Raw genomic sequence first — 24,725 nt, forward strand, 5'->3', positions numbered from 1 at the left:
AACATCCTGGCTACAACCCAAGAATAATCAACGGTTTGCACATTTACATTGTCTTCTGATTTTGTAAAAATCTAGTTCAGGCTCATTTTAATCATTTCTTGAGAATGCTAAGAAGTCAAGTTGGACATAAAGTTAACTTTTTCTTGTTTTTGTGGCTGAGTGACTCAGTGAGCGATTTATTACCAGCATGAATAGACTCATTACTTGTTCTTCACCCACTTTAAATGAGTTTTGTGCTTGTTTTAACGCAGCTCTCCCAATCAAGCGAGCAAAACAATGACAGTTTGGCAGTCGCCTGGCTTGTAACATCAGGACGGTCCATGTCTGCGTGTTGAATAGAGGATCTCTCTTGGCACTCGTGTATGCGGTTAATAGTCAGATGTTAAGATGAGGGAACAAAGTCATGTTCTTTGTCATTGTGTTGTCTTTGTTATGTCAGTCATACTGGCATGCAAATGAACATAGAATACCGTTATGCATTTTAACACATGGCAGACACGAGCGGACATTGATTTATTCAAGCTCCAACGGCCAGTTGCTTGCATATGCAGATGTACAGTATATGACTGTATTAAACACTAACTGCACGTATGCATGCATTTAATCACTGATTTATGATGAGGCTGCCAAACAAATGTTGATTCAGACAGGCAGATGGTATTTGGGCTCTGATCAGAGCATCATGCCTAATTATCTGTAGCTTTAACCCACCCTCTGTGATCTGGTTTCTGTCATCGGGACGCATGACTGGAGCACATTTATAGCTATTTGCCAGGGAAACACAATCTCAAAGAAACAAACCTGAGCCCTGGACATCAGACACAATGTGTCATTCACAACTATGTGGGAAACAGTATACGTACGTGCTTTTCCTTTATTTTTGGTCCAATCATTATTCTATTTTGGTTCACTTAGCAGGTTTTGTTGTATTAAAACAAACTCTGGTGCGATTGCTCTGTTAGTGCGGTTCATTTGAATAAGTGTGAAAAGGTTCTGAAAAGGTGGGTCTCAGCCTACTTCCAAACTAACTCTAGTGCGGTTTGACATACAAATCAACACGAACCAAAGACAAACAAACCAAAAACAATACATGATGTCACTATATGCAACCCTTACTCTACATTCACACCGCTGGCGACTTGAGCTACCAAAGCGGCCGGAAGTCATTCATTTTCAATGGAAGCTGGCTTCTCTCAGCTGCAAGGAGCATCAAATCCATCGGCGTTGCGTTTTGGGCGTTTTGAGCGTCAATCAGAAAGTTTAAAGAAGCTCAACTTTATGGTAATGAGCTGTGACGTGGTTCAGCGGCAAAAACGGCAGCAACTAATCGGAATATAGACGTCCGTCACGTTGGCTGATTCCGGAGAAACATTCAATGTAAACTTTCGTTCCTACAAAAACATTAGTTCCAAGTAAATGGAAGAGAAGCTAATAATTGCCTTTGCTGTGATTCCTACTGGTTTCGTATTATTTATGACATGACGTTGTTTGCTTACAGGGTTTTTTATTTGAAATATTTACGAACGCTCGTTTTAAAGTGTGAAGGCAATTAATTTGCTCATGGTGACACCAATTTGGCCGCAAATAATAATAATAGCTAACTATTTTTTTTCCAGACCAAATGTGACCAAAACGGTTATAAAAATGCTAAAAGGTTTCTTTATGCATTGCTTCTTTTTTCTGTTTTGTACATTTCATGTTGTGACACTTTATTCTCCCTGCAACGCCAGAGCGTTCAAAGCGTCAACAAGCTTCCCCGTCCTTTTTTACAAAAGTCCTTGACAGAGCGGACAGAGCTTCTTTGACGCTCAAGTCGGCGGTGGTGTGAACTTAGTTTAAGTCAGTCAGTCAGTTTAACTTCGTATAGGGTGCCAGACTGATTTCTATAGAGCCTTCCAGGCGAAAACCTGGCTAAAACACATGTAAACATGCCTTAAAATGTGGCGAAAAAACACCCAATCTGGCAACACCAGCCACCAGTGTCGCACCGCGGCTGCCGGGGTGACAAAGCAAGGAGCGCCGAGGACGCGCACTATCAATTAAACAGGTTTTATGACGAGGTCGGTGAGGATCGGAAAAATTTTACATTTATGTGCAAACTTTGCCCGTCGATAAAATAATTGTTGTCTGTGTTTTAGGGGTGGCACGGTTCACAAAACCCACGGTTCGGTTTGTATCACGGTTTTAGGGTCACGGTTTTCGGTTCTGTACGGTTCTTGTTATTTTTTCTTTTAATCTTTAACACTCCAGAAATGTACTTCAGCATGTGATATATAGCTTAATTATCCACACTTTAGGATACAGTATTAAAAAAATATATATTATATTCATGCAATCATGCACAAACTGAATTTCACTCTTTGACTTTAAGCACATCTCAGAGGAAAGCTAGGTGAGATTTAGATACAGCAAGAGAGAAGAAATTGACATGCTTTTTGTTTATTTGGCAAAAAAAAAAGGAGAATGTGTATCACTATCTCTACAAGAACTTGTGCATTTTTATCACATAAATCTTATTTACACAAAGAAATTAACTTTCATGTATCAACTGCTAACTTTTGTAGCTCTTACCAAAATTCTATATTTTAAAAGAAAAAGAGAGGAACTCTTAAAACACTGTCTTTTAAATGTCAATATACATGAAACCTCATTGCCTATAGATAATTTAGCTATAGCAATAGCAAAGGCCATAAACATAAAGTGAAATTTAAGTTCAACCTCAACACAAAACAGTATCAACAATGCTTCTATTCCCAAAATGTGAGGGTACTTTTTTCCACTTAAAATTAAAGTGCAGGGTTTGGAAACGTATGACTGAAGCTCTTATCTATACATAAAGTGCCACTGTAGTTAAATTAAAATATCATAACATGAAATCCAAAATGTTCCCACACACCTATATACCATAGACTTATACGACGCTGGCGCATCCTCCAACTCCCTCATCTCTCCCACTTTCCATTTCTCCGCGTGCCGTGACCTGCAGCGCTCCATACTCCACTTTTACTGGCTTGTTTATTAACTTGAACCGGCGTTGCACAGAGCGATCGGTAATTGCATCAAATACCGCGAAAGTGATGAATGCATACGGAGCCGACTCGCGCTAGACTGATGTTATTCACCGATCGCTCTGTGCAGCGCCGGTCCAAGTCGAACAAGCTTATGGCGTGCGAAAAGAAAACACACGTCACATACGGGCACGAGGTTACATTGCGCATGCGTCGAACCGTGAGACGCACACACGCTCCGAACCGAGACAAGCGAACCGAACGGTTCGGGAGTTTTTTCATGTACCGTGCCACCCCTACTGTGTTTGTATGGGCTGTGGCAATAATAATAATAAAACAAAAGCTCGCAACATCTGCAAAAAAAAAGAACTATTCCGCAAACAACAAGTGATGTCGTTGACCGTTGATTACTCCTTTTTGCGCATGCGGGTCACTTCTGGGTCATTTCATGTTCACACAGGAGATCACAAAAGGTCGCATTTAATTGGAAATGTGAACGGCCTTGCAAAAAAATCGATTTTTTTTCAAAAAATCGGAATTGAGCATTAAGCCCTGCAGTGTGAACGTAGCCTTACAGTTAAGCATACCTGTTTTTTCTCATCATAGTCGCAAAGTTGCCCATCACAGTTTGGGACAGATATCAAAACCGCGTCTCCTTAGAGCAGATCTTCGTTTTTGTGTGTGACGGAGGGATTCCTGCCGTTGTTTTGACTACTTTTCTTTAAGTTCTCAGCTACATCATATACCATCATATTTACGCACATACACTGAGTGCATTTAGCCCAGAACACAGCACTTTTTTGGATGTTCGACAAGTTCCTTCACAAAAAATATGCCATAGAAACCTTTTTTGTATCTTTAGTTCTGTGTTAAAAATGACAGTGTGAACACTAAGTGAACCAGGGCTAAATGTATGATTTTTTGTTTTGGCCTGAATCAAAAGAACCAAGATAACTGAACTACAAATGTGAACACAGTGTTAAAGCTAGCATTTTGAGGCTAATGTCAAAATCTTTGTTCTAGATTCTAGAGTTTGAGAGAAAAGTGTTATAAATGTTTCAATTCATGTTCAAATGTCCTGTGGTTTGTGCAAGAGCTTCAAAAACACCTTAAACAAATGACTTGTTTCTTTTTGAGCTAAATGAAAGACTTTGAAATACGTTTAAAAGACAGCAAATGTGATGAAAATTTGTTCCAAAATAAATCAGGATAGATTGCACTTCTTTGTTATTTGATACACAAAAGTATTTTGCAAAAACTTTCTTTGATGTTGGAAATAATGGTCAAGAATTATGTTTCTGGTCTCTCGGGACACTATTGGCAGTTGCCGGCAAATTAGGCCTAAACAGAGCCCTGCGTTGTCATGGCAACAGTACAATTAAATTACTTTACTGTCAGCTGTAATATAATTTTCCTGTGCAACGGCTCACGGGACTGGAGCGCCCCATCGGAGGGTGAATGAAATGAGCGCTCCTCATTGGAAAGATGCAGTACATTGATTTTTCATGAATGATTTTAGTGTCCGTGTTGCATTTCAATGTGCGGATGGCTAGTTTGAACAAGAGGCAATTTCTTTCCCCTTCAAAATGCCTTTCCCACAATGCTGAAGTATAATATTTAAGTATTTCTCTATTCTAAAAGACAAGCAGTTTGAAGCTGAGGTCAAATAGTGATAGAAAAACTTAATCTGCTCTTTGAGAAGGAAAAGCAATGTTTGATTTTTTAAATATATTTTCATGGAATTATTTTTGGCAGTATTTAAATGTTTGATGTGACTATCTAGTAATTGCTTTTGCGGACCAGCTGTGTTAAGCGAACGAGATGTTGAGAGAGTGAGTCAGGAAAGACAGCAGCAGCGCCACATGAATTGATCTTAGTGATCATGAGGAAGGTCGCAGTCTGTTTTTCTGGTGTCATGTTCTGAGTATTTGATTCAGTGATTGACATCTTTCCCCTCTGTCACACACAGTTCTTTATAGAATAGTCTTTTGAAATAAATCAGGGATGCCCAATCCTGTTCCCAGAGATCTAGCCTACCTCCCTGCTAAGTTCAGCTCCAGCCTTGAACAAACACAACTGAACCAGCTAATTAAGATCTTCAGGAGTACTTGATAATTATAGACAGGTGTGTTTAATCAGGGTTGGAACTGAACTCTGCTGATAGGTGGATATCCAGAAACACGATTGATTGAACACCCCTGACATACATAGAGGTATTTTTAGGTTAGTAGTACTATAGCTGTCATTTTGTTTTAAAATGCGGGGAAATCACAAACAAGCTTGTTATGGTGACATCAAAAATGGCAAGACTTACTGAATAATAATACTCAAATACCAGTTTCTTAGGCCCCGTTTACACGAAGGGAAAACACAGATATTTCCCTGCGGTTTGACCTGTCATTTACACGAAAACACTGTTTTTATCACAGAAAACGATTCTTTCTAAAATCTTCGGCCAAAGAGGAGATTTCTGAAAATGCCGGTTATGTGTTGTCGTGTCAACTGGGAGAAACAGGAGGCGTTTCTCAATGTCAAGGAAGGATCCTCGGAAGCCGGAATTTCGAGGATGCTACGTCATCGACGTCCGTCGAAGGACTGTTCCAATGTCGAGGATCCTTAGAATTTCAACCAAGGACTGAGTCCTTCGTTCGGATAATATCCCATACACAGGAAAGGATGCATATGTGTAGCCTTCGCACTCTTAAATCACCCACAATCCTATGCGCAGCTTTGCTATCTTGTTCAAAAAATAAAAAAATGTCGACCGTTAGCGGAGTCAGAGAGATAACGGCAATATGCTTTCAAATGTAAGCAAGTATAATTTCAGTTTAGCCATTTATTTAATGTTTGTTAAACTATTTAACATATCGGCTCAAATTTGTTGAGGGGATTTAAAGCTGTTCCCTTTTACTGGTGATTAACTTTTTAATTTTTACTTCATATAACGTTATAGCCTTTTTTGTTGGTCACATATTTTACCATTGCATGTGTTTTAACAGCTAGATCATGTTGCTATGGACGTAGTGCTAGTTCTGTTCCATCCGGTAATATAATCGTTTTTGAATGAATAAACTCCTTTTTAAATAAATATTTTGTGTCAAATTATTGATTTATTTGGTAGGTAGCCGTTTGGTAGGTACAACCCCTTCAGGCTGATTCAATCAAGACCCCTCTGCTTTAGAGTTTGCGGGGTTGTATTCACTATAACAACCGCCTGGTTATACGTTATGCCTTATACTTTTTATCCCTTATACTTATCCCTTATAATTTATTTATTTATTTCTATGAGGACTGACAAGACAAAATAAGGACTGTCAACAAACAGTGCAGTACACCAGCACTATGATTTTTGCAGCGCCGAAGCGGACCTTTCACTGATGTAATGACGCAATGACGTGCACTTGCTAGCCTGTTCCATTTACGTGTTCTCCGAATGCTAAAGAGGACCCTTGCCTAGCCTCTGAAGGAAATGACTTGGAAGGACCCGTCCTGCCAAGGAAGTATCCTTGACATTGAGAAACACCTAGGGTGCTTCTCATTTCTTATTTGTGCATCCTCGTTTCCTTCCCTTGCTTCCTTTCCTTGCGTCTCAGCTCCACCCCCTGTAGGACGTGAGGGAAGGAAGCGAGGAAAGGAAAGGAGGACAGAGGAATCGAATAAAAGCTTTTGGAATTCTTGATCACTCGAGCGTCACTCCACAGTGTCATCAGCAGCGCTAAAAGGATCTGCCCTTATGTTGTTGAAGTTTGGTAATTCATAATAAATAATAATAAAGATAGACTATACTGTTGAAATATCTGAGATGTGTGGTTTATATAAACTGCAAAGGTAAAGTATAAATTAAAATGATTGTGACCGATGTGAAGGGGGAGGAGAATTGACACGTGCGTCACGTTTAGTCAGTATAACAGTTCCGCGTAGGATGCACCTGTGTATCCTCGCTTATGACTCCTCAGGAAGCCTCCTATCTCCTCGATCCTCGACTCCTCACGGTGCAATTAGAGAATTGAGATGTCCTTCAAGATGGCTGAGCTCGATCGGTTTCCGGGTCATAGGAGGGAGGACGGAGGAGCGAGGAGACGAGGAGGGATATTGAGAAGCACCCCTAGGGTTTTAGGTTCTCTCTTGTCGTTTCTGAGGATTCGGATTGGCTTGCATGGTTTTATCCTTCTCCCTACACTGCCGCCAATAGGTTTGGCATAGTTACTGTATGATGGCGCTCGACGGCATATTTATGCGGGTGTGTGCACGATGTTATTATTGAAAACGGAGGCAGGGGAAATACCCGTTTCTCTAAATACCCGGCTTTGTGTAAACGTGGCCTTAGTTAAAACAATGGATATGAAGACCCTCTCAAGTCTCAATGAGCTCACAATCAAAACTTTCCGATAGCACATGAAGGAAGCATTACACTCTAAACAATGCCGGGTTGTTTGTTTGAACCCAAATTTGGGTAAAATATGGACAAACCCAAATGTTGGGTTAAAAATGAAATTTAAAATTTTAACCCAACTTTCACTTTCAACTGTACATTTTTTAATTGCATTTTTAACCCAACATTTGGGTTTGTCCATATTTGACCCAAATTTGGGTGAAACAACCAAGCATTTTTAGTGTGTAGCTCAGATATTAAGTTAAACGTTTTGGCCAGTATATGTTGATCTGTATTAGCTCATTAAAAACTGAAAAATAATAATAAAAATCATTATTATTAATTTTCAGTGAGTTCTCTTAACACAAATGAACTTTAGACAGTTTTCTTCATTCCTAATTTCCTCTGTCAGTCCTGGGATTTTGTAGGTCAGTGGATAAAGGCATAGATCAGCAATTTAATATAAAGTATGGTCCAGTGGTAATGTTTATGGGTTCTAATCTCCACACTAATGTAACCCTTTATATTATTACAATTTCAAATAACCTTTTCTATTGTAATATATTTTAAAATGTAATTTATTCCTGTGATGGTAAAGCTGAATTTTCAGCATCATTACTCCAGTCTTCAGTTTCACTAGATCCTTCAGAAATCCTTCTAATATGCTGGTTTGATGCTCAAGAAACGTTCCTTATTATCTTCGATGTTGAAAATGGTTGTGCTGCTCATTATTGATGTGGAAACCATTATTCTTCTTTGATAAATAGAAAGTTCAAAAGACAGACATTAATTTGAGATCAAAAACATTTGTAGCATTACTCTTAGAAAAAAAGGGTTCTATACAGTATAGCATAGGGTTCTTTACTCAACTCCAAAGGACATTTTATGCTAAAAAAGTTTCAATAATGACAAGAAAGAACACTTTTGGCACAAAGGTTCTTTAAAAGCTATTATTCATTCATATATTGCATTATTCTGCAACATTTTGTAGTTATTGTTTATTAAACTGTTGTAACTTTATATCACATTTTAATCATGCAGGTTTTTGGAGGATAACAACTGAAATGGCACTCTTCGTGTGATATTGATTAATTACATTTTTAACCCCCATATCTTGAATTTTGTGATCATTCACACTCAGTGCATTTTAGAGGTTCCAAATACGTAGCGCTTTAGAACCTTTTAAGGTTCTACTGTATATAGAACCTTTTCTTCTAAGAGTGAGCTACATTTAATTTTGTGAGCGTGCCTTTAATGTCACATTTAATCATTGAATAGCACATTATATACAGAATGTATTGATACATTTATTTTTATCTGTGTACAACAACTATAAAAAGAGCGACTTAGAGAACATAAAACAGACAGAGCAGATCAGATCAGTTGTAGATGACCTTGAGTATTATATTCCATCTACTTGAAATATTTCACACAGGAAGGCTTCTTCAGTTGCTCTGTAGCTGTTCAGTCTTCTCTGAGAGCAGAATGACGTGCCGCGCATTCTTGCTGTTGACAAGAGTAGGATAATTCTCATTGCCGTGCTCTTTTTGTGCTCTCTGAGAATGCTTTGTCCCTTGGATGGAAGTAAAGGCTGTGATCTGAACATCAAGACGATCAGTCTGTAAACTTCTAGCTTTGTAGTGGATTTGGATTGTGCATTTAGGAAGTATGTCTTGACCAAATGATGCTCTTATGTGTTTTATTTTCACCTTTGACGTTCTTTGATTGTGATCTTGTTCTCCTTGGTGTATTTCGTAGGAGCCTTGGTCTAAATGGGTCCGGTTATGCCTCCCAGTAAGAAGCTGGAAAGTTCCGGGGTCAGCGTCGCGAGCGGCCTGAGCCAGTTCTATCAGGCGAGCTCCATAACGCGCGCCCTACAGGAGGCCGAGGAAATGGACCTGGCTCTTCCCATCATCAAACTGGAGAAGGGCAGCGTGGAGGACGAGGAACTCACCAACCTCAACTGGCTCCACGAGAGCAAGAACCTGCTCAACAGCTTCGGTGACCCCGTGTTGAGAAGCGTCAGCCCTGTCCAGGACCTGGATGATGACACCCCACCCTCCCCGGCCCACTCGGATCTCCCTTACGACGCCAAGCAGAACCCCAACTGCAAACCTCCTTATTCGTTCAGCTGCCTCATCTTCATGGCAATAGAAGATGCCCCTTCTAAGAGACTGCCAGTTAAAGACATATACAACTGGATCCTGGAACACTTCCCTTACTTTGCCAACGCCCCCACGGGGTGGAAGAACTCAGTCAGGCACAATCTGTCCCTCAATAAGTGCTTTAAGAAGGTGGACAAGGACAGGAGTCAGGTATGGATGGCAAAATCGTTCTGGATCAATCTTTAATTGCACTGTGGGAAATGCTCATCTCTAGTTTTCATTTCATTTTTGCCCTTTTTTAGTAGTAATTGAGACTTAAACATTTGCTTAAAAATGTTCAGTAGTCTAAAGGCAGCTTCACTGTTTTCAAAATGATTGCTGTTTGAAACAGGTTAATACAAAATGTCACACTGCTGTTTGTAGTCAAATTGTATTGTGTATAGCTTTAGAAGTATAGATGCGGCAATTAGTAAATGCACATACCTACAGTTTTTTTTTTTTGTCAAGTGCTGCTGGGAATTACAGTTCATTTGCAGTGAATTCGTTTGAGCGGTTCGTCAATTAACCATGAGATGATTTACCAATCAATTAGATTTGAAAAAAACTTTAATATATATATATATATATATATATATATATATATATATATATATATATATATATATATATATATATATATATATATATATATATATAAATAGGACTCCTATTTAGTGTAAAGTTATAGGTAAACTATGATGCTGTCACTATACTTAAAATCCTTTTGTGACAGAAAGCTTTAATTAATTATTGAATAAGTCTATTTTTATATCTTTTCCTTTAGCTAATGTTAATGAATCGAACCTTATTGTTAATTATTACATTTTTTATTTATTATCATTTTTTACCATATTTTATTTATTATCAATTTGATAGTTAAAAAGATTTTGCCTGCTTAAAAAGCTTTTAACTTGTATTCTAGCTAACTACTTTGTCAAAAGAGTTGTTGATTTTTTTATTTATTTATTTTTTTAAATAGTGTCTTTGGAAATCTACGTTCCAGGAGTGTGATGAACATGTCAATATTTAGGGGTGAGACTTGTTATCTCGGTTTTAATATGAGTAAATGTTGATTGAATGACCTGTAAGAAAACACTTTATAATCGTTTGATAAAAGGATGAAGCTTATGAATTGGGACTCATTAGATGCTTATTGAGTATTGATTGATTCTTGTCAAAGGCTGATAAATACATTCCTGTGCGTGTGTATCATATTGAGAGCATGCTGTGTGTGTGTGTGTTTATGGTGTGCATGTGTCTACAAGTTAGTCAGAACAGTAAAGCCATTCCATGTGACTCTTACAGTTCACTGCCATCTGGTCCCTAGCTGTGGAGCAAATAATTTTTTTTCTGTATATGTGTCTCCATAGAAACAGCTTTGCAGTTGACATGGAAAGTAAGCTGTTGCTGTAGCAACAGAGAAACTGATGTGTTTGTGTATGTATGTGTGTGAGAAAGTGTTCTGGTTGGGAATGGCTAATCCAGCGAAGGCAGTGTAGTGGGCTGCCGCTACCCCTCCGTGCCGCTCAATTAACCCCTTCACTCCTGCCACCACAATAAGAAAACTTCTGTGACTTGGTTTGCAGGGTGTCCATAAAGAATGAAAGTTTTTTTTTTCCCCCCTTGCTTGCCATGGTCAAAATATTTGAGTTTTGAGAGACTCTGTGCACATGTTCTTTCATTGTTTGTTATTATGGTGACTTAATATTGAATTTAAATTCAATTTAAAATCTTGGACTGGGGTGTTTTTCATCTGTTGTGCTGACAACATCCAGGCTCTGCACCCGACTTAAGATATCATTTTAATGCTTATTTTTAATGTGCTTGTCTAATTTTATTTAAATCCAAAATTGTATTTCATTGCTGAGATTCACAAAGTTGAGTTTTTCTTTATTCAGCTGAACTGTGTTAGTTTGAGCTCTGGGCTTTTTGGAATTAAAAAGGTATTTTTTTTCTTTTCTTTATTGCTCAAAAAATGTTTAATGGAAGTTGAAACTTATTTATTATATACTTAGGAAGTTCATATATATTTGTATGGTCATTTGGGTGATCTTGGAGGTTACTCAATGGTTGTGGTTGTGCAGGTTGTTGCTAGATGGTTGATAAGGTGATCTAGGTGGTTACTAGATGGCATTTTTATGTGCAAACTTGCAGCCATGATGCTACGGTGTTGTTCATAGTTACTAGGGTGTTACTAAGCGTTTCTAGTGTGATCTTGGAGGTCGCTGGATGGTACTTGCATGTGCAAAACTTGCCGCCATTATGTTAAGGTATTGTGCATTTGTTACTAGGGAGTTGCAAGGTGGTTTCTTGATCTAGGTGTTGTTGCATGTGCAAAACTTGTTGATAGGGTTACTTGATGATAACCTTGATGATAGGGTGTTGTTCACGTTTACTTGGGTGTTGTTAGGCAATTTCTAGTGTGATCTACAGTAGGTGGTTGCTGGATTGTACTTGCATGTGCAACACTTGCAACCACGATGATACGGTGTTGTGCACGGTTACTAGGGTGTTGTTAGGCAATTTCTAGAGTGATCTAGCTGGATGCTGTATGGTGATTCCACGTGAAAAGTCGCTGCCATAATGCTAGGGTTGAAAGTGAAAGTGACATGTGAAGGCCAAGTATAGTAACCCAAACCTGTACTTGGAATTTGTCCTCTGCACTTAATCCATTCAAGTTACTTAGTGCTTAGACATTAGGAGTAGTAATACACTCAGATACACCTGAACAGTGGACAGACGTTTACGTTTAATTTCCTGCCAGTGTTGAAAATCGAACCCGCAGCCTTCAGGTTACCAGTTGGACTCTCTAACCATTAGGCCACGACTCTAGGCCAAATAATCTTTACCATTAAAATAATTTACAACTGTGAACAACTAATGAATTGTGATTTTTAATTGTGATGATGCATAAATCTCAATTTTAACAATGAAAAGTATATAGCTACAGAATGTAATTTAAACCACACTATGGTTGGTTTCTATTAATAATAAATGCTATGTAGCTCTGTTTGACATATTTTGTGTCGGGGGTCCCTGCTCAATGTCTTTATCGCCTAAGCGGGTTTTTTGCCCTGAAAAAAAAAAAAAAACGAAGACCCCTGCTATAGAACATCAGAGGTTTTACATAAGTTTTTCCAGAGTTGTTTGTGTTGTACTTAAGAAAAAAGTTTCTGTTAGGTCACAAAGTCTTGATTAGCCGTATGCCTGTTCACTTGGTATTTTACTTAATTTCTCTAGCCTCATTGGCCTACTTAATGAATGAGATGACTATTTTAAGTCTGTTTTAATTTCAGATTCATTGTGGATTTGCAATGCAATCATGCATCACTCGACATAATGAGACAGTAAGGGGCAAATTAAACCAGCAAAATAAGAGTCTTAATAAACAAACATTTGATAGATGCTCAATCCCCAGGGGTTTACAGAGGAATAATTAATTCCGGCCAAGAGGAGAATCAAATTAAAAGATCCAGACCTCATGAAAACGTTGTTTTTGCTTTTTACGTATTGAGAATAAGCTGCACCCGCTGCTAGCATCATTTGCACATGCTGTCTGCACTGTTTTAGCACCGGATTCACAAAGGAATTATGCAAATCAAGTAAATGTGGCAACAAAATTAGTGTTGCATGGGGCAGTTGCACCTTATTCACATAAATGTGCCTAGACAATGGCTAAAATGATACAAAAGGTATAATTTTCACACAGGGGTCTTAACATTTCTGCTTCAGTAATGACTAAAAATGTGCAAAAAAAAAAAAAACGTTTTTAAAGGCATCCCTTTACTGCAAGCATTCTAGCCGGTATAGCTCACCTTAAATTGTGTGTTAGCTTCATTTGCATCAAAGCAAGCTATTTAATCAGTGTTATTTACCTGTCTACCCTAACTGGTAGAGAATGGCAGTAGCAACACCAAGGTCATGGACTCAATTCCTTGGGAATACACATCCTGATATACTTTAGATAAATCTGCGTTTGGATAAATGCTTATATTCATATTTAATGCATTTGGTAGATTTATCCAAAAGCTTGCTGCATTCAAGGTACATTATAACTTTGGTATAACGGGTTAAGTTAAATAATCCAGGGTTTTGCGCTAAAATCCTGTGCACTAGAGTGCTGCAAACTCTTTGGTTCATGAGTGCATGTTGCTATAATGTGTAGTGACTGGTGAAGAGTGAGTGCTCTAGAAATGACACCCTGTCATCTGTTTCCATGGCACTGTTGTGAACACAGGATCTGAACTTGGCACCTGAGTGGTGGTTAAATGGGTGGATCTCCAAAGCTCTTGTGTCCCTTACAAAGACTACATACAGGCACATGCATTGGTGTTTATACATAGACAGCTTTGATGATTAATGTGTCTTTTCCAGTGTTGATGTCATCTCCATAGCAACAGGACGAAGTTATGCAAGATTTGCAGTTGAACAGGTAACAGCGGAGTCGTTTATGAAGAAACACAGGGCGCCATTGGCATTTCCAGTTGCGTTTTGTGTTTTTTTTTTTGTGCTGTTAGCACTGTAATAGTGATGTTCTGGCTGTTTGATTGAGTTTAGAAGTTTAATTATTTAAAGATCAGTGTGTCAGAAATATATCTCATTCTCTGATCCTCGCTCTCAAATCCCCATCTATAAGGGTCACGCTGATAACGCTGATCCGTGTGACACGATTTATCCCTCGCTCTGAAAACCAGGTTGATGTAAGATAAAGCCGGCTTGCTCACTGACTTGTTCCCTGGCCAGCTGTTATGTTCCCTGTGGACAGATGTTGGTTGCGAGGGAAGCTGCGGGAGATTCGCACGCGAACCTCCCTTTGACGTCACCAGCCCGCCCAACTTTCGTAAGCTGTACCATGTTACCAAGGGTTATGTGACCGCTCCCCAGGGATCCTAATGCTGACACCACAGTATCTGCCGATCAATAGCAGACGCGGAGCCGAGCGTTGACTCTCAGGGTGTCAGCACCTTCTGGAATCTCAATTTTTTACTTCCTCTCAATGAGAGCAAGAAGATTGGGTTTATCCAATGATATGGCAGCACAGATAAGACTAGTTTAGATGATAAGAAGGGAAACTTTGGGGAAATGTATGGTTCTGTACAGTAGGTTGTGAGGACCTACAGAAAATAGAAAACAGAAAAACTATAGAAAATGAGTCTTTACTTGACTCATGACTCACCGTCCACTTATTTAAATTTGCAATAAAAAATTCACTTGAAATATTTTCTCTTATGATTGTAAGCAACCATTATTAGTAGCCTACCTTTCATCTTGCAAAAGGAAAGCATGATTAAAGAAACCAAAACATGAAAAAAAAAAACATTGCTGACTCTCCATTATCTTGTTCCAAGCCATATGACTGTGGAAAAAAAAAAAGAAAAAAAAAAGAGATATTTTGGAGAACTGTACTGATCGCAATGGAGCTTTCAAGTTCAAAAATCTGCAAAATTATCAAATATTGTAAGCTATATTTCAAGCCCTTCTAAGTGATGGGATATCTCTGTTCTGAGAACCAGGGGTGCGTTTCCTGAAAGCATTGTTAACCAACTATGGTCGCAAGTTCTGTCTTTATCTGCATAGTTTAACGAGTCTGTGTTTCCCGAAACAATCGTTCCAACGAACATTCGCAAACAGCATCGCAAAGTTGTGTGGTTTGAACGACAGCTCTCGACCTGTGGTTACAGGCATCGTTTCTATATTGCATCACATTTGGACGTAATAAATCTTTATCTTGAGCAAAATAAGAAAGCTGACATTCAGTACAACTGTGCCTTTTATTTAGAATACATACAAATGTAATTTACGTCTTATAGTTTTTCAAAAGATTTAAAGTAACGTGTTTGAAGAGTGCGCATGTGCGAACGTGCTCTACTATGTAAGAACGAGCCAAATATTGAGTCTGGTAATAAAGCGAAATAACTGAGAACAATTAGAAATAGTCCTCAGATGACATGTCTGGAATTTATATTAAAAAATCTAGCGTTAATTGGATCTCAAACAGTTTCTTTAAAAGTAGTTATTACTCCACTACGTGCGAAACCAACGTGGTTGAACGATACTTTGCGACAATGGGTTTCGGGAAACAGTCGTGACTAGCTAGTTGATTTCTCCAACAATGCATCGTACTATGGTAGTGAAGCAGCGAACTATGTCGTTGTGCGGGAAACGCACCCCAGCGTGGTTGAACGATACTTTGCGACAATGGGTTTCGGGAGACAGTCGTGACTAGCTGGTTGATTTCTTCAACAATGCATCGTACTATGATAGTGAAGCAGCGAACCACTGTACGTCGTTGTACGGGAAACGCACCCCAGATCAGTCAGATTCGTGAACAAATAATTTAAAGTGATTTACGAACTGCATAAAAAAATAATTGAAAAAAAAAACTATTAATTTATTATTTATTCAACAAACTATATTGCTTATTTGTTAATGACTCGGACATTGGTACTTGTCTTGATGAACCATTCATAATGTGCTAAGATAAGCTATGCATGGCAAAACTTTCAGTGAATGATCAGTAAGTATGCATTAAATTGATTGAAAACGACAGTAAGGCCATTGAAAGTGTTACAATAGATTTTATTTTAAATAAATGCTGCTCTTTTTAATTTTCTATTTAAAATCCCAAAGAGAAAGAAATGGTTTCCACAAAAATATTAAGCAACTGTTTTCAACATTGATGTTTCTTGAGCAGCAAATCGGCATAGAGTACTGTAATACTGATTTCTGAAGAATAATAGAAAACAATTATCTTAAACTGAAACAATATTTCACAATATTGCTGTTTTATTGCAAAATGCAGCCTAAGCATAAACATCTTTCAGAAACATAAAAAATCATAACGACCCCAAACTTTTAATTAGTAGTGAACATGCATAAAAAACTAAAATTATTAAAAAATGTGTCCTTTTGTCTCTCACGACAGAATGAAGGTCAAATAGAACGACATTATTGACGACTGCAAATAACTGCAGAAATTTTTATTTGCTGGGCATCTATTCCTTAAAAGCACAACCTAGCACAATGTGCTACTGCATGGATCGTGTTGGGACTACCGCTTTTAACAAGACTAACGTGGAACAGATGAAAGGATAATTGCAGCTAATGCTGTCATTTCAGCTGTACAATTGAGCAATTTTAGAGATTGCTTGACTTGTCTGTTAGTCTGTCACCGATTTTATAGCCCCATAAGTGCTTCATCATTAGGTCTTTTCACCGACAGAACAGTGTGCCTGAATTTGTGTGTTGAATACAAGTCTGTCAGGTTGAGAAGTGTTGTTAAATGAGCTAATCTGTGTGTTAGAAATCTTTACCATTTGATTATGGAAATCAGCTGATTTAGTTAATTGTCTGACTCTGCGCCTTTAGGCATAGGTTCAGGTGCCAGAAATGTGCAGGTATGCAAGCAAGCCTCAGCAGTCCTCATGTGTCAATTTGTCTCCCTCCACAATTACTAACAGCTCTTTTTTTTTTTTTTTTTTTTTTCAAAACGACAAAACATGCACAGCAGGATTTGATCAAACTTTTGGTGCAGATATTTATGGCTGTCAAACGATCAATCACATCCAAAATAAAAGTTTGTGTTTACATTATTTTGTTACGTAATGTCATGTGTGTGTATTTATATATATAAAATAATTATAGTGCACCCACATAGATTATGTAAAAACAAACTTTCATTTTGGATGCGATTAATCGTGATTAATCGTTTGACAGCCCTAATATATAAATTTATACTCTACAGTCATATTGAGAAAAACAAAGTGTCTCCCATGTTCTTTCTGACCACTGTGGGAAATCTGGAGCATGAAAAGTTGTAAAAAGTGGACTACATTATTATATCTAGTCAGTGACAGAGTGCAAGTGTATTCGTCTGAAATAATTCTGTATTTTCATTCTCCGAATCGTGAATATTTTTTATTGTTGTCACTATTTTCCTATGCATTGGGTTACTAGCACCGCCGCCACCATCTCCCACCATTTTTAAACAACAGTAGATGATTGTTAGATAAAAAAATAATGTCATATTTCATAATGATTTTATGTGAACCTGCCTAATTTCAATCAAGACTATTTGTGTGATGCCACTGCGCAATACACACACATTTCAACATGATAGCGGATATTCATTTCTTAACTGTGGACAATAGCTTATTTAATGTAGCCTATAAATTAATTTATACATCCAAAAAAAAAAAAAAAACGGATAATGTCATCATATTGTATAGTGTGTCGCGTAATACTCTGTTTGGTTGTAAAATGTATTAACTGAATGAAATGAACTCAAATGTATCATCCTGTGGAATCATTCATTCATAGACAGCCTATGAAGATGTTTAAATCTTCATCGCTGGCAAAAATATGATGGATTTGCAGATTTGCTTTCACTAGATTAAACTGTAGGTCCACAGCCACTTCATTCAACACTCGATGTTCTCAAATCTTCCTGTTACGACTCTGAGTTGAGTGTAAATTAAAGTGCTTTAGATTCAGTGTGTGCTGGAAACTGCGAATCGATTTAGACAGATCTGGCAACTTGTTTGAAGTCTTTGAACAGAATCGACTCAAAAGAGTGATTCATTTGTAAATTGAGCATCGCTCATGCCCATAAAAAAATACAGCACGCTTGAAATAAACTACGCATTTAACAACATATATTACATTAAAATAAAGTAACGAGAGGAACGTCGCCCTACGTAACAAAGTAAATGTAGCCTACTTTGTTGCTAGATGGTTAGCCTACTACCATAGACAGTAAAGATTACTACCCACCTCTGTTAACAGTCAAGACAATGCTCTTCGCGCAAAGATCGCGCAGTAGAGGGTTTCATTAATGTTAGAGACACCTTGTGTCCCCGACAGGAAAATACACTGCTGTGCGACCTGTGACAGTAGGCGAGCTGTCAGTTATGTCACATTAGAATTGCACGAAAATATATGGTATTCGAAAAAGCAATTTTATGATTGAATTTCTAACGCAGTTCGATTATTCGACTGCTGTATTTGAGGATCGTGACTCATCCCTACTTTCAATAGCCTAATTCCTCCATTCACTTATTCATTTCATTTACTGTCTCACTGAGGGCACATTATACAGTTTCTGTAGTGGGAACCTTTCGCTGTTGTTAGCAGGCAAAAGACTGAGTCGCATAAAAGGTCACTGTTTAAAATGTGATCGCATATGTGTATCTGTTCACTTCCTGCACAAGGTTGAGTCACTGATTTGATTCCAAAGCTTGGTGTCCTCACGCCTCGTGTCCGTATGCTGCACTCGTGGGGGACACCATATTGCTTGCTTATGATCTCGGCATGCAGTGACCGTATCAGAATAAACATGGTGCGTGCACGCCAAGAGGCACGGTTTGCTCGAGAGTGGGCGATTTTTGTGGGACTATATCTCAGCGTGGCTTGATATGGCCACCCTTTGTGCACGGCACGCATACTCATAAGATGGCATGAATGCACACAAACTAACATTCCTACACCCACATACACTCTGTCCTGGGTACTTTTCTGGAATGGACTGCGCTGTGGGAACAGAACTTGTCTCAGTTTATCATGTCATCAGCTTTTACTTTTGTGTCTGCTGTACTCTGGACGGCTTCAGGCTCTGCAAAGGAATCCTTTTAATTAGGATTACACAGGTCATTAGCAAAAAAAAAGTTTTTTTTTTCTGTGCTCTTCTCTCAACTTCCCTCTGTATTGGGACCAATTTTGGTGTCAAACTAAGTAGTGTTGTCACGATGCCAAAATGATTGTTTCGATAACAAGTCAATAATTGCAATTTCGATACTTTTCCTGAAAAGGCGTTTCACATGCACCTCCTTTGCGTAAGTCTGTGCTCTTTAAATGCTGTAATAAATGCTGTTATATAGCCTATAGAGCATTTTAGCTGATGTTTTGTATGCTTTATTTTAGCAGCTTGCAAATTATTTATCTCTCTATGAAATTTGGGGGGAAAGTTGTACACCTCGGTACGTATCCTATTTCAAGACCGGCACACAACATTTGGCCCAAGTCTGGCCCACACAACACTTGTCGTAACCTATTTCATGCCCAGCTCATGACATTTGGCCCACTTTTGGCCCACACAATATTTTCCATAACACAAGTTAGGTCCGGCTCATGATGTAATTTTGGTCACATTTGGCCCACACAACACTTGCCAGTGCCGTAACTGAGCCGTAAGTGCCAAAAGTGGCCCAGATTAGATCCAAATCTGTCTGCTATCTGGGTAATATTGAGAAGAGGCTCTTCCACTACAGGTAACAATTCTTTCAGTAGTTTAGTGGAAATTGGATCTAATAAACATGTTGTTTAGATGATAAGTTTATTTAGATCTTCCTGTCCTATAGTTGTAAAGCGGTGTAGTTGCTCTTGAGGGGCGATAATTGAGGCTGTACATTGTTCATTCATTCATTCATTCTCTTTCTTTATTTCAGACTCAGAAAAACAAAGTCCATAGAAACATACAAAGACGACAGACAGACAAATAAAAACAAAGGATTACTATAATCCATATAAACAATTTCTCCAGTGCCTCCAGAGCAGTGAACTATACCTAGCACTGCTCTGGTCAGGCCATATAAGAACAATTATAATTTCATTTTGTGAGTCCATGAGTCTCATGAAAGTTCCAAAATAATCCATTGTGTTTCTGATGCTTTCTATTTTCTCAGTGAAGAAATTCATAAAATCATTACTACTAGACTGTAACGGAATATTTTGCTCTGGTGATGTCTGTTTGTTTGTTAGTCTAGCCACGGTGTTAAATAAAAACCTTGGATTATTTTGGTTATTTTCTATTAGTTTGCGGAGATGTTCAGCCCTGACTGCTTTTAGAGCCTTTTTATAACGTGACATACTGTCTTTCCAACTAACTATTAACTACAACTTTTGCCTCAATAAACTCATAATTACTGCGTATTAACAGTACTTAGGTAGTTGTTAAGTTTAGGTATTGGGTAGGATTAATGGATGTAGAATGGTCATGCATATCCTAGTAAAATACATGCTAATAAGTAACTAGTTAATAGTGAGAATTGGAGTTATATATCAGCTATTTTACAATCGCTTGGCTTTGACTGTGACATCCATGATCCAGTCCGTATGAATGAAAGTATGTTAACTGGAACAGGAGTTCGTGTTGAATGTTGGAGGTGTGGTGTGTTGTTCTGAGACACTGCCATGGTGCATCTTCATGCTCACTTCAGTCATCAGAATGAGTTGAACACTCTTAAAAAAATGAAAGTAAAGAGTGAGAGTTGGATGGGGTTGATGTTGGACTCATCTCAGTGAATAGATTCATCCACGACCAAGCTTCCCCCTCCCCAAACGCCCTCATTATGAATGAACTTTCATGCCCTTCCTAATGCACTGAGAGCCTCTGAAGGTGAGTAGAGTCATCGGTCCCTTAATGCTTCGCTGCAGACCTGCACAATATAGACCTGCTTTAAAAAATGCCATTGTCAGCCAATATCAACGAGGTCATTGCGTCTCCACCAATCACAAAGCGAGCTCACTGATACTTGGTTCCTTTATGTGATTTAATCCGCAGAGCCTCAGAGGAGATGACGACTCTGGGGCCGCAGCCATTAGCAGCTGATGACTGCTGGGATTTGGAGACCAAAGCAATGATGTCCTTTTGGACAACTTGATTTATCCATGTTTCAGCTCGGTCGATGTCTGCATTTATATAGATCACCTTACCATGAGAACATTAACACACTCAATTTAGGAAGTCAGCACACTGTGCTGTTGTAGTGATTTATTTATTTATGTTTCAGAAATAAAGGTGTTTTTTTCTAGCACAATTCAGTTTTCTCCTTCTCCTTACCTTTTACTGTAAAATGCTAGGGTTGTTCGGGGTGGTAGTTAACTAGGTACAATATACTGTAGAACATAAAATCCTCCCCCAAAGAAATCCCTCATTCAATGTAATTTCTTTTTTAACCTGTTTGGTTGATTAGGCAAAATATTTGGCTAGTGTCTGATACATGGTCAATATACTATTTTGTGTAAATTAATTACAAATAAAACACTAAAAGTGATCATTTTGTATGCTATATGTGAATTTAGGTATCAAAACATCATAAGGTACAGTATGACAATTAACATCCATCTCAGATGTCAGATTATGAATAGTTTTTTACATTTTTTTTTAAAGATTAACTTTAAGTGACCGAGACGATGGCAAAGATATACATCCAATATCAACCAATAGATTTAATTAAAAAATGAAACTGTTACATCAGTTTAAAACAGAGTTATTGTCACGCTTCGGTAGAAACGAGGTGGAAGCATTATCCACATGCAGCACACTTTATTAACTAAACTAAAAAACAATACAAAGACTTAAACCAGGAACAGGACTGAACTGAAACACAGGGCTTAAATACAAGGACAAACAAACTAAATGAGGTAACAAGGGGCGTGGTATACATGAACACAAACGAGGAGCGGGAAAAAATGGAACAGGACTGAACCAAATGCATAAAGACAGGGGAACACAGATAGACATCACAACAGTTATTATTGTAACTATTGTAACTTAAAAAAACAGCATTTTTAAAACTGAAATAAAGCTCAAATAAAATAGAAATATTAGATGAACAAATGAAACTTTAAAAAAAATGTTTAAACTGAACATGACTAACTTTAAACTAAAACTGACATTAAATAGTATTATAAGCCCATTCAAAATAATAAAAGCTATTAATATGTAAATATAAAAAATCTAAAATAAAATTAATTAAATTGTTTTTAAATAAAAGTTAAAAGTTACAGCTAGTACACTTTCCTCTCCATATCAAGCCATATGAATTAATAAGTTATCACACACATCTGTAGCACAAACATATCATTCGATTACATGTTTTTTTTTTTTTTAAAATATGTGTAGTCGAGCAGTTGTAGTAAAGAGAAAAAACAGGAATTTTTGTAAAATTAAGTTCAGCATAACATGATAGTTGACCGTTATCTCATTACGGTGGCTCCAAAACTTTGGGTTGTGTATTTCCTCACAGTTCCTTTTTCACATATTTAAAGTTGTGAGCATGAAAGAGGGACTCTGGACAGTCGGGTCGAGGGGAGGGGGGTGCTTCATAATAGCAGGTCTTTCGTCTTGCTCGGGAACTGATAGGATTAACTTTACTTCTTATAATGGAATATAGCATCTTCAGAGGCCCGTGCTTCTTAGGAAGAATGAAAGATCTCTCTGCCAAGACTATCAAACAGTCTTTATATACTCCACCATTGCCTGTTGCCTAGGAGACCAGTGTAATCCAAGTGCTTTCCCCCCCTTTTCCCTGGCTCTCCTTTCCCTTTTTCACCCCCTCTCTCTGATTGGAGACTCTACTGGCTGGTGCCATTGAGCTGGCCTTCAGATGGACACAGCAGCTGTCAGGAGATGGAGATAAATCTGAGGCAAAGTGCTCTGAAACCTATTGATTTCTCCTGATTACAGAGCATTTGGAAAGACCAGTGCAGCCTCTTCTCCACGGAGCGTATATGAATAATCTGATGCTCGGAGGATCACATATCACGCCCTTTAAAGTTGGATTTGTCCCTGTTGGAAGCTTTATTTTGACTACACATACCAGTAGTACTCAAGTAATTACCATAATTATCATAATCACTGGATATTTAGGCTATTTAATATTTCAGGGGCGCAACTTCAGCTCATCAATAGATCTATTTTTTCTTCCCTCTCTTAAAACTGTCAAAATGTCATGTTCTCATGAGAAACTGACTTTAGTCAGTTCAACAATAAAAGATTTTCCTGCAGGGCTTGTGCCCTACGATTTATGATGCTATGGTAATTAGAATTGATTGTCTTTGTTTAATCTCACACTTTTGCCTGTTCCTAAGAGACAAAGATGCCAATACACTCAGCTTTTTAAGGTATTTTAGCATCTTGGTAATGTTTGGTAAAGTAAAATAAAATAAAAAAAAATGTAGCACACATTTAAAAAAAAAAAATGTTTTAATTTTATAATTTTTAGCAATAATAATTAGTAGTAAAAGCTTTTTGTGGTTTATATTTTTCTGTGCCCCTACAGTAGTAGTAGCAGTTTTTCTCGGAGTAAACGAGTAGTAATTTACTAGTTTATTAGTAGTAATCTCAGAGAGATTAGCATGGTAATGGTAATGGATATGTCAATGTTAATGTATTTTGTCTTGGGTGCTGCTTCTGCAGAGCAAGTACTGGGACTTGCTACTGTCAGTAGAACATTCACAGACATTTGTACTGACCTATACAGGTGGAGATAGGGAAAGTAAAGGGTTTCTGAAACAGCACTAAAGACTAATTACAGCAACACTACTGGTATTTCAACGTGTAGCTGCAGCTAATTGGCTGCTGATGCAACAGCAACCAATCAGCTGTGTAGATAACAATGTGATCGTATATCAAATTGTGTTAAGGACCTATCAGCCTGCGCCATCTACACTCTAAAAAAAAAAGGTTCTTCAGCGGTTCTTCAGGGGTTCTTTGCAGTGGTCATGGTGCTACAGTATATAGCACCACTACCATTTAAAGAACCTTTTAAACCCAGTTTGGTTCTTCAGTGGTTCTTCGATGGTTCTATGGGGTGGTTAACACTAGAAGTGCCAGAATTCCAAAACTACTAGAACGGCCACAAACGGTCATTTTGACCGTTAGATTCAAAACAGTGTTGACGAATAATTTTTGTAATTATTTTCGTAAACCACATTTTTTCAAAGACGAAAACGAGACGATAACTAAATAAAAACTAGGTTTGAATGACAAAAACTATGACGAAAATATTAGATAGTGACGATTTGCGAAGCGGTCAATAGGCTAATAAAAATAATAGGACTAGCAGAACTAGTGAACCGCCCATGAAGCAAAACAAACAGCGCAGGACAGGGCAGCAGAGCTCACCAGGATCATCCGACATGAACGGAACATCTGGATCCGCCGTGTCTGATGATAGCAGCCGTCTCTTTTTCCTTGATGTGGACTCTGACTCTGAATCACTCTCTGATGAGGAGGAAATGATAACTTGCACCCAGGAAACGTCGCTGTCACTTTCCACCTCCGATTGTTCCCCTGCATCCGAATCATCACTCGTCAAGTTCTGAAGCATCTCCAGGGCCATGGACATGGTTCGAGTCATGTTCCTCTTCATTCGCTCATTCATTTTAGACATTTTAGCCTTGCAATATATAGGCTATATA

General features: G+C 38.1%; 1 protein-coding gene across 3 annotated transcripts in view; it reads left to right on the forward strand.

Moving 5' to 3' along the window:
• foxn3 (forkhead box N3) overlaps positions 1-24,725 on the forward strand; it is a 126,972-nt gene that overhangs the window by 24,114 nt on the left and 78,133 nt on the right. For all 3 annotated transcript variants that reach the window (XM_039671326.2, XM_089120249.1, XM_089120248.1), the window contains exon 2: positions 9,139-9,695. In XM_039671326.2, coding sequence (XP_039527260.2) covers positions 9,153-9,695 — 543 coding nt within the window. In that variant the 5' untranslated portion in view covers positions 9,139-9,152. The remainder of the gene's footprint in view (positions 1-9,138; positions 9,696-24,725) is intronic.

This window comes from Pimephales promelas, chromosome 15 (genome assembly GCF_988280905.1).
Source record: "Pimephales promelas chromosome 15, fPimPro1.hap1.1, whole genome shotgun sequence".
Lineage (NCBI taxonomy): Eukaryota > Metazoa > Chordata > Actinopteri > Cypriniformes > Leuciscidae > Pimephales > Pimephales promelas.